At 27.5% G+C, this 16,087-nt stretch overlaps 1 protein-coding gene and 1 long non-coding RNA gene across 2 annotated transcripts in view; one reads left to right on the top strand and one right to left on the bottom strand.

The window, feature by feature from the left end:
* LOC124419862 overlaps positions 1–16,087 on the top strand; it is an 86,482-nt gene that overhangs the window by 69,957 nt on the left and 438 nt on the right. The gene's annotated exons all lie outside the window — the stretch shown is intronic.
* Positions 13,937–16,087, bottom strand: part of LOC111680443 (protein Star) — a 43,445-nt gene continuing 41,294 nt past the window's right edge. Inside the window, exons 3-5 of the mRNA XM_023442091.2 lie at positions 15,081–15,571; positions 14,829–14,999; positions 13,937–14,256 (exon numbers count right to left, since the gene is read on the bottom strand). Coding sequence (XP_023297859.2) covers positions 13,990–14,256; positions 14,829–14,999; positions 15,081–15,571 — 929 coding nt within the window. The 3' untranslated portion in view covers positions 13,937–13,989. The remainder of the gene's footprint in view (positions 14,257–14,828; positions 15,000–15,080; positions 15,572–16,087) is intronic.

Here is a 16,087-nt window from a genome sequence, read left to right on the forward strand (position 1 = left end):
TATGTATTTGTTCACAATCTATGTGGGTGTTATCTGGTAGGTTTTTTTTTGTTTAGGATTTTATTTTTGTTCTTTTTTTATTTATATTAAAATTTTTATATATTTGTAGCACCAACAATAAAGCTTAACCCAGTGATGACGTCGTTTATTTTGTGGTGGTTTCAAATAACTCAATACCCCTAAAAACAGTGTACCCTAACCTCTCACAACCCCTCACTAGATATTTTTCATTATATCATACAACTCTACATGTGGGTCGTAATTTATCTACGAGAACACGTATAATACATATTTTGTTGTTATTTTTAGAAAAAATTTAACTGACTACACACTCTACGTTGTCTAACTTATATATATTGTCTAACGTTATTGAAATTAGAAGCCGGCCGAATATAAAGTAGGGATATTTCCATCAATAGATTCACGATGAAAAACCTTCGGAGGATACTATTGTTAAAATTTTATTTTTATGTAAAATAAATACAAATGATTATATTTTTGAAATTGTATTCCTAGAGCATGGGGACTATGTTATATTGTACTTTTTCAATACTAAACACAGTTGGCCAATAAATATTTTAGTTAAATTTTATCTTTCCAGGTCCTTTTCTTTGAGCTTAATTATATTCGACCGACAAACATGTTAAGGTAGACAGGGAAAAAAAAATTATACACGCCTGATACCAAAGATTGTCAAACAATCTGTTGTCAATAGTGATCATACCACGTTTGTTATCATTTAGACAACGGATGTGTATAAAACTTAGATTTCGACAACGAGAGTTGTCGTACGTATATATATACACTTTGACAACGGATCATATAGAAAAATTATATACACTTTGATGTCAATTTTATACCAAGCGTGTGTATTTATTTTCTCCTTGTGTATCTATGAACAATATTTCGATATATTGCGTGGTAATAATTTCTCTCGATTTATTTGGTGATTTTTTAGAGACCAGACTATATCTTATCTAACGAGTTCTTTCCGCTTATCTGTTTCTAGTTATCAAAAACGACCATCTTTATCAAACTTCTAATATTATCCACTCTTTCGCAATCAAAATTGATTCATATTTGTTCAATTACAGTCCAAGCAGCACAGAGGTGGAGGGCAATGAGACATGGCAAGAAGGGATCGCACAACTATGACTTTGTAACAATCTCTGAATGAGGTCGAGCTTATAGAGTCGATTTAAACACCCGTAAAACTCTTGACTCATAAACGCATGAGATTAATGTTCTTTAAAGTCTCAAATTACGAACATTTTAATCAATTATGTTTATAGAAAACTTAACTGTGCAGATTTTTGTAGAGGTACTATTATATTTAACATAATTTAAATCGGAAGGTATTATGTTTACATAAATCTCAATTAGTTAAGTTTGCAAATATAAGTGACATCTGGTAGGTTAGAGGTTAGTGTTTGTGTTAGGTATACCGGGTTCGATTCCAACCTGAGACACGATTTAAAGAGCACAAAACAGGCCCGATAGAGGCCTAGGTGTATTTCTTTGGATTTGATGTATATACATCGTCCATTCAAACTAAGTTTGCAAAAACCGGTTGATATTATGTACTCAAAATTGATACGACCAAATACAGTTTTAGGTCAAAGCCGAATGTTATTTTTCGGTAGGACTTTTTTTAATTATTTTACTACGAGCAGTCAGCCAACTGGGCTAAAACGCGAAGGTGCTTTTATAAAAAAAGTTATATATAAAGTTTTTGCAATAGAGCAAGAATATACTGAACTTGGGTGTATTTTTATTTTTAGCATTTTGTTACATTTTTATGAAAATCTGGTTATACTCCTAAATAAATGGTCATAAACTTGAATGTGTTTTCTTTTTTCAACAATTTTGTTTTCCATTTCCTTCCTCTCTCTCTCTCACTCACTTTTAGTTGTGTAAAAATACATATTTATGAGAATGTGTATGCAGTGTATGTAAAAAGAAAACATATTGTACACAGTAATTCGTGTAGTTGTGGGACAATCTACGTCATTTACAACTGCGCCCATATTATTAGAAACTTTTTTTTTGTTAATCAACTGAAACAAAGTAACTAAATATATGTATATGTATGTATGTATGTATGTATGTATGTATGTAAGGAAATGAATGTGTGTATATAATAAATAATATATGAAATGTTTGATTATACATAATAAAAACTAAATTGTAATCAATCATTGATAGAGACATTATGTTGGGCACATTATAAATAAATATATTTAAAAGCTTATTTTGTTAGTGTTTTTGTTTCCTTTCATTTGGCATTTTCGTATTTCATATTTTCTAGTCTGTAATTTTTTTGTTCTATTTTGAAAAGAAAACATATTGTTCAAATAAGTTTGGAAGTTCTCCCTTATTTTTTTTTTTTTTTTTTTTTTGGCAAAATACTTCAAAATAACACTTTCGTTATAAACAATCAAAAGAAAAACTAAAAAGCTTTATAATGTCTGGTTATTTGTTTTTTTGCAATAAAATTTCTCTTTTTTCACTTTTCAATTTCACTTTCACTTCTTAGAATTTTTTCCTTTTATTGTTATTTTTTAAATGTTCAAAATAGGAACTAAGGAAATAGTTTTAAACATTGTATATTTGTTGACCTTAGAGTTTAGTTAGTTAGCTTGTAATTGTTTTAAACTTTTTTTTTGGATAGGCTAAATTTATAAATAAAATATTAAATTTTAAATTATTTTTTATTACTTTTTCAGTGCTTTGGGTTTTTTTTTAATTTTTAACACGATGTTGGCTTCTAACGAAGGACTTGTGTCCTACTGAAATGTTTTTCTCATTGTATGTCGTGGCAAATTTTCCAAGCACATACACAGTGTTCTTTTGACTCTATACAACACTACAATACAATACAAAACGCTCACGCACCATTTTTTCTTTGCTTTTTTTTCATATGTTGTTGTTTTTCCATATAATTTTTCTGCGAAGAGGGCGTAAAAGAGGAAATAAATAATAAAGAAAAAATACTTAGGTTCTCTAATGTTTATACGTACGTTTGTGTGTTCAGATACTTTTAATTTGACTTCTAAAAAGCTTTTATTCTTTGTATGTATGTGTTTGAGTTTGTGTGTGTGTTAAATGTCAAATACTACGCATCGTAGATAACTGCGGTATAAAGGAAAGGTACATACACTTTTAGGTATTTCACTGTTAAATTAGCACCGAATCAGTTTTTAAATTATTTGTTTAAAATAGGATTGCCAAATGTTATTTTAAACAATATAATGCAGAAACAATATTATACGGGATTCAACTCGAATGAACTTTTATTTACCTATGAAATTTCCTAAATGGTTTTATGTACTGATCCTGAACTTATTATATTTTTCTATAAAAATGAATTTTAAATTGTTGAAATATCTATTCTATTTAAAGAGATATCAACAGTTAAAGCTTTTGCAATTGATAATTCCAAACACTAGTTATCTCAAATAAGTAGCATGCATAACAACAACTGTGTGCTGATATAACGTTCGAATATGTCGTAAACGATGGTACAGAAATTTACAAATTATATTCGGATTTCGCTTACTTATCCCTTTAGGAAATTATACCAGCAAAATAAAATTCCAACGGAAACAACGCTTATTCCTAATATTAATCAGAAATACATTTTCAGTATTATTAAAACAGATGTCCTACTTTAACAAAAATACCCCTTACTATTATAGTGGGGAGGGTATTATGGACATCACTTTCTGAGTCGATGTAGCTACGTAAGTCCGTCCGTCTGTGTGTCCATTTAAACGTTGTTCGCACGCTACAGGTCGCAATTTTCAAGAAATTTGGCACATACTCTTCTTTTGGTCCAAAAACTAATTCTATTAAAAATGGTTGCAAGCGGTCAATTGTATCGCCTAGCGCCCATACAATTTTACTCCCCGAATAGGGCTTTTGGCGTCATAATAACATTAAATGTTTTATTATGTCAACAAAAATCAGATAAACTTAGTTTTTTAGAACTTTAAATGACACTACCGATTTTTGTAATGATCGGGCGTTATTTGACTCTAGCCCCTATACAAACTCCTATTTAGAAAATTCACTTATAAAAACTAAAAGCACGATTAAATTCTACATAAATAACTTTAGAGAAAAGGCCCAAAACTTCTCCCTAATGAGCCCTCTTATGAAACATCCCGTTTTTGTCAAGAATAAATAAAAACATTCCGGAGTTAAGTGAAAAAACAAATTAAATGTTTTTTTATTTAATGAATAATCAACTTTTTTTATATACTGTCTGGTGTAGGGTATCATATGGTCGAGCATTGCCGACTATACATTCATACTTTTATATTATAAATTTAATAGCAATATAATAACAAAAATAATATTTTATATATTTACCCATATTAAATTTTGCTTCCAACTTTGCGTTTCAATAAAATATGTAGGCAACAATGTTTGATTAACTGAGTTAATTATGAACAAAATATAAATTTCACTACAAGTTCTCTTAAATATTTTCAAAACAACTTTTCGTTTATTTATTAGTATTATATTTAATTAATATTTTTTTAACCACTGAGGAGTTATTCTATTATTTATTTTATATTTTTTTCTAATTTATTTAACTACTTTTAAAAAAACTTAACAACGTTTTGTTTTACTTACATCTTTTTAATGTTTTAATAATTTCCATTTGACGCAATTTGACAGCTGTTTTTCCACATCTTAAAAATATTATCATAATAGAGACAGTAGATATATTTGCAAAAGTTCTCTTACTTTCTAGTTTTATATCAAAATACAACAAAAATAAACTCAAAAAAGCTCTGAAGCTCTCATTTATTGATTTTTAACACTCGTTAGACCCACAAGTAGAATACAAAACAAAAATAAACATTTACGCAACAGTTTGTGTTAAAGAAGGAAATATTGAAAGTAAAGAAAAAACAACTGTTTCTCACTTGCTCGTCATCTCTCGAGTTTAAGCTAATCAAATGTGGAGTTGAAAAAGCTTTAACTTGTCGAGAAATTTCCTTTCACTTGTATATGTATGTGTGTGGGAGAGCATGCGCTTTAGGCGTTAAACAGGAAACCGCCTGTTGCCATATAATACTTTAAATATTTATGCATAATTTTTAAATAGTCTCATCTTAAAGGCTCCAGAAATCATCTTTATTTGTTATATGAAGTTGTTGTCATTTTTTTGTTGTTTTGTTGTTTTTAATATCAAGAGTAACAAGACATTTATTAAAACCATAATAATTGTGTTCATGTATATACATATGTATGTATGTGTTGATATGCCCGTAAATGACATCCATTGTTTAAGTGTTCACCGCGTGTCTGTGTGTAAAGGAATGGAGCGACTTGAACAGACACTTGTTGTATTGCCTCTGCCATTGTTATGCTGTTCCTCTGCCTGCCATGCCACCATATATTAAAAGTCAACAAACATTTTGTTTTTATTTTCATCATTCCACTCATTTGTGGTGCCACACCAAAACCATAAAAGGTCTTTGGAGTACATATTGTGTGTACGTCCGTCTGTCTGTCCGCAATTTCATTCTACATATTTGTCTATGTGCGGAATCATTTGAATGTGATTAGAATAGATTAGGGATTTAGGGTTTTAGGAGACATTTGTATGGAATTTTTAAAACATATATGTGTGTATGTATACTTATATATGTACATTAGGATGTCCTGTGGACCACTTTTTAGGAGGAACACCTCTAAAAAGATGCGTTTCAGTGTACTTTGATCTTATGGCGGGAAAAATAATTAAAATTTTTGTTAGAGTATTTCAGGTCCGTAAACGAATTTTAATGTATTATAACTTAATCAACTCCAAATCACGGAATTTTTGAGACCTATTTCGAAGAAATTGATATTTTATTTTTCAAATCAGTATATCAGTATAATTTTAATAGCTGGTAGGGAACTAAGAACCATTAAAAAAATGTTTTTCTCATGTTCAGTACATTAATACGCATCTATGAGTGGTAGGGTTTTATAGTTGAAACGAAAAGTCGACTTTTTGCATTTAGTTAAAAGTTGACTTTTCGACTTTTTCCATTTTATGAAAAGTCGATTTTTCCACATTTTTCATTTAATTAAAAGTCTACTTTTAGACTTTTAGTATTTTATAAATTGTCGACTTTTTTCGATTTTTCTACTTATTCCGAAGTTTTTCGACTTTTTCTGACTTTTCGAAATTTTTTGACTTTTCGACTATTTTCGAAATTTCGACTATTTTTGAGTTCAACCCCAGTCTGTGTGGACTTTTTATTTTTGTTATAAATATTCTATTAATAACTCTACTAACAACTTATTTGGAACATCTCAAGCAAAAATAAGTACTTTTTGACTTTTTTCGACAAAACGTCGATTGTTAGATTATTCGAAAGTCGATTTATAGAACCCTAATATGAAATTCTTAAAAATGCGGTTTTTCTAGACACTCTAATATATATTAGTTTAATAACCAAAATCAGGTCCTATTACAAATAACGAAAGCCGATGTAATGTTTTCAAAAATAAAAGTTATGAAACATATGTATACATTTTTGTTTTAAAGACATTTTAATGGAAAAAATCATATTTTTACTTTAATTAAAATAAAACAAAGTAATGTAACCAATGGTTTATTTTTAGTTTATTACGAACTTTTTCCACAAAAAGTCCATGTCATAAATCATCAATATTATAAAAGTGTTAACCGTTTATGTCTCAATGTTTAAACTTGTATTTTCTTAATTAATTTTACAACCAAATCCTGACTCCAGAAAATATTGATATTTATTCATAAGTTCATGGTCAGCATACCATGACATTAGGGAAAAATATTTTATTTAATATATTTTACTATATTGATATAATAAAGACATTGTTATTACTCAATTATATTTGCTTATTTATTTTCTTTGATATTATAAAAAAGAAAAAAAGTATGTATGTATGATATTCTATATGTCTACTCCCACAAACAACTCAATGATTTGCTTTTACCACATACTAAGTACGAGCTCTATATGGTACACATGTACATATAATTTTTACGTTTCATTACCAATAATGGATAGGCAAATCTTGGAGGGGGTGTGTTTCACTGTAACTCGTTTTTAAAAGAAAAGGAAATTGTTGATTTTTTTATTTTTTTTTTCTTAATTTTGCCTTTATTTGAGTTTAATATTAAATAAAATATCTGTGTATATAGCTATTTTTCTTACATTTCTCGTATCCTCCACAGGAACTTATTTAATATGAACACCTAGTATTTTTATACAAAACTCATATATGTAACTATAACAAGTAGGAAAGTATAGTAGGGCATGGCCGACCATATAATACCCTACACCATGAGTATATTTTTAAAATTTTTACTTTTTATAAAATTTTTATTTTTTATAAAGAAAGTTTTATGTTGAATATTACCAATAATTCCAAAATATTTAAGCAATTTATTGATACAAAACTAAAATTTTTAAATGAGGCTATATACAGGTCAAATATGGACCGATCCTCGGTTAATTTGGGAAAAGTATATATTTCTAAATAACAGTTAGTTTTGTTGAGTTTCATTGCGTACAAATGGTTACAAGTCAATTTTAGACGTTTAAGTCATTTTTTGAAGGGGGGTTTGTATGGGGGCTATGGTCAAATATAGGCCGATCCTTACGAAAATCTGCAGCGTCATTTATACTTATATAAAACTTATTTGTGCCAATTTTTAAAGAGATAGCAGAATATTTGACGTAATTATGGCATAAAAAGTTCAAATCGGGAGGTACTGTTGTAGGAGAAATAATGGACCGATTTCAACCATTTTCAGTAGGCTTCGTCCCTATGCCAAAAAACATGTTTGGTCCAAATTTCATCAAATTATCTTGAAAATTGCGGCCTGTACCTTGCGCACAAGGTTTACATGGACAGACGGACGGACATGTCTTAATCGATCGGTATACTTTAAGGTGGGTATTGGACCAATATTTTTGTATGTTACAAACATCAGCACAAACGTATAATACCCTCCCCACTATAGTGGTGTAGTTTATAAAAATATCCCTAAAAATTGCTCAACCTCAGTTAAACATTTTGTTTATGTGGCTCTATGAGCCACTTAATAGAACAAATCTGTTGGGGCCTATAACTAAAAAAGTGCATGACTTTGGGCAAAACTAGAAGACACGGGTCTTCTTATTTTTGGTGGTGTCCGGGTCTTCTTACTTTTGGTGGGGATTTTAATTTAAAAATGGGATTTTTGGGGATTTCCAGCCTAAGATTAGGGACATGTTTCACAATTTTTCTAACACTGATTGAATGTAGTACTGGAACTTTTACTTTTTTTAAGTATTTTAATAACATTCACCACTGTGAAATTAAGATATCCATATAAAATTTGGTACAAGTATTGCTTATATGCACGGAAATATTACTGAGAATTTTTTTTCCGATCGGTCCATAACTAGTTATAGCTCCCATACAAGGTCCCCTCCAGAATTACTTAAACGCACATTATTCATTACTAAATCAAGATATCCGTTTGGTACAAGTATTGCTTATATACACAGATATATTACTATAAAATGGTTTTACGATCGGTCCATAACTGATCACTGATTTTCGGGATAACACCTTCTCCCGAAAATCACTTAAACGCACATAATTTATTACTAAATTAAGATATCCATATAAAATTTGGTGCAAGCATTGTTCTCACATAAAGAAATATTACCACGAAATCTTTTCCGATCGGTCCATAATTGGTCATAGCTCCCATACAAAGTCCTTTTACGAAAATCTCTTAAACGCACTTTAATCATTACCAAATAAAGCTATTGATACAAAATTTGCACAAATATTAGTTTTGTATACAAAAATTCTATTTCAAGATATTTCACGATCGGTTCATAATATGGTTTCGATCGGTCCCATACAAAGTTCCCTTCCGAAAATCACTTAAACACACATTACTTATTACTAAATTACGATACAGATACAAAATTTGACTGAAATATAGCTTTTATGTACAGAAATTTTACTTAAGGAATTTTTTAGGATCGGTCTATAATAGGTCATATCTCCCATACTAGGTCTTGCCCAGAAAATCAATTTACAAGACAAAATTTTACGAGTATCGGTTCATAATTTACTTTTACTCTTATGACTAATTAAAAATACGAGTACAGCGATGAAAAAAATAAATGTTATACGAAAGAAGTCTGAAAGATCAAATTTTACCACAATCGTTCACATGGCTGAAGTAAGAACAAATTAAAATTGTTTATAGTACATTTAAAAACAATTTTTTCTCTAAAAACTGAAAAATATTTTATCTTAGTGCTCTTTCAATTTGGTGCTTTTTGAAATTTTAAAGTTGACAACGCTGAATCTAACTTCATATTTATTAAAAAAAAAAGTAAATACTCTCAAAAAGACAGAACAGAGCATCCTGCTGTGCACAGAAATTTCGTCTCGCTGTGTACAGCAAAACCATTTTTTTATATGTGCTGCGTCAAGTCAAAGTGGGCCTAGGGATACGCAGCAGCCTAGCTCCCATAAGAAATACACGTGTTTGTGTGAAGGCGCAGCAAAATCTGCTGATTCGCAGCAACTCTCTCTCATAGCAACTTGAAAGGTGAGAAGATAGCGAGTGACGATTTGTGAAAATATTTCTATGTGGTTTCAATAAATGTCATATTTTTTTCATATGTGATTTGACATTCTGGAAACTGAAAGACATGTGTATGTTATGCTTTAGTACAGTATTTTTTCAATTGAGGTTAGCACAGTCAACAATCTTTTGGTTATCGATTTGTGTAAATTGTTAGTATAGACATAAACCAATATTACTGAGAAGGGTTCTCAGACATATATAAAAAGATCTAAAAACGTTCTCTTAAGTAATAGCTGAGACATAACCCTATAATATTAATATGACGCAAAATAATTGTTTTTCAATATAATAGTGGGAATTTATAGATTTTCAGTTCTTATACCCTACACTACTATAGTAGTGTTGACAGTAAAATGTTTGTAACACACTAAAATATTAGTACTATAACCAACTCAGAATCAATTAACTTGATAATATTTGTTTTCTTTTGATACAAGGACCCATACGTCGGTCCATTATTTCACGTAGCCCCGAAATGGGGCTATTATTGTAAAATATAAATGTATCTCGATAAAAGGTCACACAACTAAATTGTATACAAACTTTGCCGAAATGATCGTACCCCTTACAAAGTCCCCTTCAGAAAGAATATTGAATAGTTAAATTTTCTTTATCAACGAAATGAAATTTATCGCAGACAAATATTATATAAATATAAATCTAAACACATTATCGGAATCGTTGCATAATTGCTACTATCCCCCATATAAAGACTCTTTCAGGTTTTCGTCAATAAATTGTTTAAATAAATAGGAAACAAGGTAATATTCAACTGCTTCAATATGGTTTAAAATTCATAACTGGTGTAGGGTAGCATATGATCGTGCATAGTCTCTTACTTGTTTTAAGTTTTCTTTTATTCGGCTTGAACAAATTCGCAAATTTACGAAATTTAATTAGAAGGCATAAACGTAATTTTCAATATTCCATGATTCCATGATTACTTTCTAGCTTACTAGGTAATGACAGTTTTTGCTGGGAAGCTAAAAAGGAATTGTCTTATGAAAACATTATATAATAAATTGCGATAGTGATATTTTAATTCAGTTATGAGCTTTAAATAAATTTGCTAAAGTGGACCATATAACGAAGTAGGATTAATTATATAAATTCTTTTCTCCATTACATCTGGTATTTAAGATGTCGTTTCCTAAAGTTTGAGAAACTCCGTTTTTGACTCTTTTTGATACCCTATAACAGCGCCATGACAATTTTGAAGGGAAAATTGCTATTATGAACTTGTTGTGAACAATTCATTCACAATAGTTGATTTTGTATGGAACAGGTGTTCAATGTTTACAAAATTTTATTATTATTTGTCAATTATTGAATATATAAATATATTTGTGAAAGAAAAGTTTTCCATTTTTACTACTATTTAAAAAATTAAAAGACATTTTGTAAATTTTTTCGGTTTTATGTATTTTTGGAATTATAATTTTTGTTGTTGTTGTTGGTTGTTATTTATTATTTTCTAAATTAATCTTGTTTTGTGTAAGTGTATAATGCTATTTTTGTTTATTAATTTTTTGTATTTTAAAAAATAAACTTAATCTATGATTAATGAAAAAAAACTATAGTTAAAGTAATGAAACTAAAGCATTATTAACATATAACACAAAGAAAAAATTATATTTATATGAAAAATTATATAAAGAAGGACAGAAATTTCAAAAAGAAATCGTAAAGAAATAGAAATAGATTTAAACGAAAAACATTTTGGAAGAACAAAAATAAGAAACACATTTTTTTCTCAGAAGTTTTAAAGTAAACAATTTTTTTTCTTTGAAAAGAAAGTTTAACTTAATTTTTATAGCTTAATTTTATTTTTTGTTTCTTTCTTTAACTTAATGCAATATGGTTTTTTTTTTTTTTTGGGCTTAAACTAAATTTCATTTTATAATTTTTTTTTCACAAAATACAAAAAATTTTCAATCAAGCAAAAAAAATTAAAAAAAATTGAAATCAAATAATATACATTTAATTAGATTAAAATTTAGTTTAAGTAGTGGTAGAAAATATATAAATCATAAACGAAAAAGAAACCAAGTTTAAGCTAAAAGTTACCATAAAACACTGCATTTTTCATTAGATTTCAAAATAATTACTTTACTATTTTATATAAAATTTTTGGAATTCATTACGTTAATAAATTTTTCTTTAAAATTTTTTCATATTAAATTTTAAAATACATAATGCAGTGTTTTTAAGGTTCAGAAATAAAATATTTTATACAAAGTGTAATTAATAATTTAGGTTTAAAAATGAAAAAAAAGAAAAAAAATTTAAATTTACTAAATATTATTACAATAATAATAAACACTTTGATTTTCTTTTTCATAAGGCAAGCAATTCTGCAGCGAGGATTAGTAGTAGTTTTTTTTTTAATAATTTTGTTTATAAGTTTCTAAATATGTAGTTGTGAGTAAAGATGTAGTTGTTCTTAATACTTTTTTTTTGAGAAATAATAGTACAGTACATATAAAAGAAAATGGGCGGAAAACTGAAATTTATTAAAAAGTCTAATTTTGAGGAAAAAAAGTAAGCGGAAAACTGAGTGATTTGAAAGTTTAGATTTTAAAATTATTAAATAAATTTATTATATTTTCCAACAGCTTTATTTGAATTTTCTACAGCAACGTAAATGTAACAAACGTTTAAAATTGAAATTTTTCAAAATTTTCCAACATTCTTAATTTTTTTTTTTACTTTTCCAAATATTAAGCAAATTAATTGGAATATTTTGTTATTAAATTTTTTTTAAACATTTCCAAAATCAAATGTGTAAATGTTAAAGTAAAGGAAATTAATCAATTAAATAATTAGCCAAAAAAATACAATTTATGTTTTTATTATTTTTTGATAAGATGCAAATCGCTTTAAAGTTTAAAGTCAACAAAAGTTTAACTTGGTTTGTTACAACCATTTTAAAATTTTAAGCGCTTTAATTTTGTTAATATTATCAACAGATTTTAAATTTCCAAAAAAGAACAATTTACAATTTTAGAACTTTTGAAAGTGAGAAAGCAAATTAAATAATTTTCGTACATTATTTTTAATAGTTTATAATCTAATTAACAATTCCGCCTACTTTTTTTCACTTAAAATAAATACTTTTTTATAAAATAAATTTGAAATCAACAGGAAAACAAAAAAAACTAAAGGTAAATTAAGATTTTTTTGTTTAGTTGTTATACATATCAGTGCTAGTTTATTTTTTTCATTTTTTTGTAATATATTTTATTTAAATTTTAAATATATATGTATAAATAAATGTATTAAATATATACTATAGCAATTAACATTTTATTTCTTTGATTTTTTGTGAGTTTTTTTTTATGTTGTGGTTGTAACAATAATGAGTTTTTAAATACGTAGCGTAGCTGCATTTAGAAGATCATTAATGGGATTGTAGGTATAACATTAATATGTACTATTTCTTACTATATATTTATGTAGGTATTGTAATTTGTTTATTTTAATGTGATGATGATGATGACGATGATCATGTAAATATATTTGGACAAGGAAAAAACAAAATTCAATAATTTAAATTATAATTATATTAAATTACATATAAATATGTATATAGATAGATGTATGTATGTGTATGTATGTATATATTACTATAAAGCATCGTTGTTTTCTATATAATTAATAATAATATTTAAATATTAAATCATTTAATTAAATAAACTAAACTAAAACTATATTTTTGTATATATACGAAAAATAATAATAATAAAATAGTTATTAATTAAATTAAGCAGTAAATATTACAATTAATTTATACAATAAAGGATTATTATGAAATTTTCTTAAATTTTTCCATATTTTAAATAATGATGATGATAATAATAATAATAATTAATAATAATAATAATGTGTGTGTGTGTCGTATGCATACAATAATAGTGAATAAACTTTAATCTTTTCTAGTTTCTATAACACCAGCTAACAAATTGTTTTCAAGTATTATATAAAATGTTTTGTTTTTGTTACAATAACAAAACTTTTGTTTAATTCTCAAACACAACTTAAAAGTTTGCGTTATAGCAACAGTTTTGTAAGAATAATTATAATAATGTTGTTTGTTTTTAATGAAAAATTAAATCCAATAATAAATTTTGTGTTTAACTATTTGAATTTGTTTTAATGTAATGCAATGTGTTTGGTTTTCTTTTCTTTTTTTATCGCACATCAATTTTTTTTCAACACAATTTTTCTTTATTTTTTGTTTTATTTAATTCCAAAATTTAAGCAATTTTTCTTTTCTTTTGAATATTTTAATTTTATTAGAATTTATTTTATTGATTGTATATAAAAAAAGAAGGCTTTTAAGGCGTCTTTAGTAGTAGAATATCTTTTTTTCGGGTTCGTGTTGGCATTGTATTTGTATTCGTAGTTGACGATGTTGTTGATGATGACGTTGTTAATCGTTGATAGAAATAATTGCGTCCAAATTTCTTTTGCAATTTGTAGGATTTTCCCTGTAGGAACTTGGTTATCGTTTGAACATAATTACTAACATCCTCTTGATTTTCCAACAAATGTATTGAAATTATTTCAATCTTTATTTTATCAAAAGGCAATGTTTGCAGTATCTGTAAAGAAAATGGTCGTAATCAAATAAGTTTTTTCTTTAATCTAATAAATATTTCAACATATTTTTTGTAAAAAAAAAAACAATTCAAACTTAAAAACAATCTCATTAAAAACACTTTCATTTGTTGTGTGTTTGTGGAATTTATTTGCTCAGCAACAAAGAGCATGCAATTATTTTTACAAATCACAACAAAAAAATATAAAAAAACAACTAAAGGGTGAACTTACTAAAATGTTTACATTTCGAATTTTGATTATATTTTTAACTCTTTTTCAAATTGATAAACAAAACATTTCGGTGTCTTTATAAACATAAACATTTATGAAAGGTTTATAATACAAATGGTTACACAAAATTTATTCTTAAAACTTTTGATAAAACTAATATCAAAGTCTTATGAAATCAATTTGTTTTTTAATTGATTTGCCATTTATTATGATGCAACTATAATTAATATTTTAAATTTAATTTTAATTGTGTTCACCCTTTATAAAAGTTATTTTTAAATGTTGTAACATTTGCTGTAAGTGTTGTAAGGTGATTTTCATTTTCTATTATTTATTTATTTACCTCCAACTCATGACCATGCACACCCAAACTAAGAAGATCGTATTCAACACGATTCGATGCTAGCATGATTGTATAAAGCGGAAAACATTTGACACGCGAATTGAACCATGATGTCTCCTCATCGAGCAGACTGTTAATTCGCACTTCAGACTCTTCATTATGAATAGTTACCTAAAAAGAAAAAAGCAACAATAATTAAAAATTAATTAGATCAATATATTGCCAAAAAAATATATATTTTATGCAACTCACCTCTTTGGGATAAGGATTGGGTGAAACACACGCATGCACTACTTGCATGTGTGGTCGTAAGGCATTTTGTTTTCGTAAAGTAAAATATCTTCTAGGTTCCGGTTCGACTATAACGCCAGCCCAATTCAATGTTTCCGATAGCCAGGGAGCAGTCATAAGATGACCCAGAGAGCCTGTTAGTGATTGTATAACAGCACCATTCGTTTTGCCATGCAATGTATTGGCCACATAATAGGCCATTTTGGGCGTTAGTTCATTGGGATGTGCACTTAGGTTTAAATGAGTTGATCCTGCCAAACTATTTAAATAATTTCCTCCACCACCAGGTAGTCCATTATCTTCTGCTGATGGCGATGCTTTGAAGAAGTGATTAGGATATTTGCGCATATGTATTTCACGCAGGAATGCTATAAGTTGAGGATCATCTTGGGCCACACCGTACAATTCATAATCACGCGACATATTTAAACGAAATTGTTGATGGCGAATCTCTGAAAATAATGAAAGAATATATTCGTATTAGAACTAATTATGAATATGTACATTTTCAATAGCAAAAATTTTAGAACATAATGTAGTTGTTGTTTGGTCTTAGAAATTTTAAACTTGTTTCTTTTTAACTTGCACTAAATTCGACAAACTTTTAATTTTGAAACTTTCTTCTGTGTGTTTTGTTTTTCGGTTTTATTACCAAGATTGTAAATTTCATTATTAAAGGTGGGAAAATACTTATAATTTTAATTAAAATGGTAATGCTTCGTTGGTTACTATGTGCCTGTAAACTTGTACTTGTACAATTGACTCCAAACAAGAAGCAATTGCTAGTTAACATTGTTACTGACCATTTGGCTATTAAAATGAGAGTTTTCAAGAGTAAGCAGGGAAGTCAATGAGAAATATTGAACAGTGAGCAAGTAAAAGATAGATAGATAGATAGATAGATAGATAGATAGATAGATAGATAGATAGATAGATAGATAGATAGATAGATAGATAGATAGATAGAT

This window comes from Lucilia cuprina, chromosome 2 (assembly GCF_022045245.1).
Source record: "Lucilia cuprina isolate Lc7/37 chromosome 2, ASM2204524v1, whole genome shotgun sequence".
NCBI lineage: Eukaryota > Metazoa > Arthropoda > Insecta > Diptera > Calliphoridae > Lucilia > Lucilia cuprina.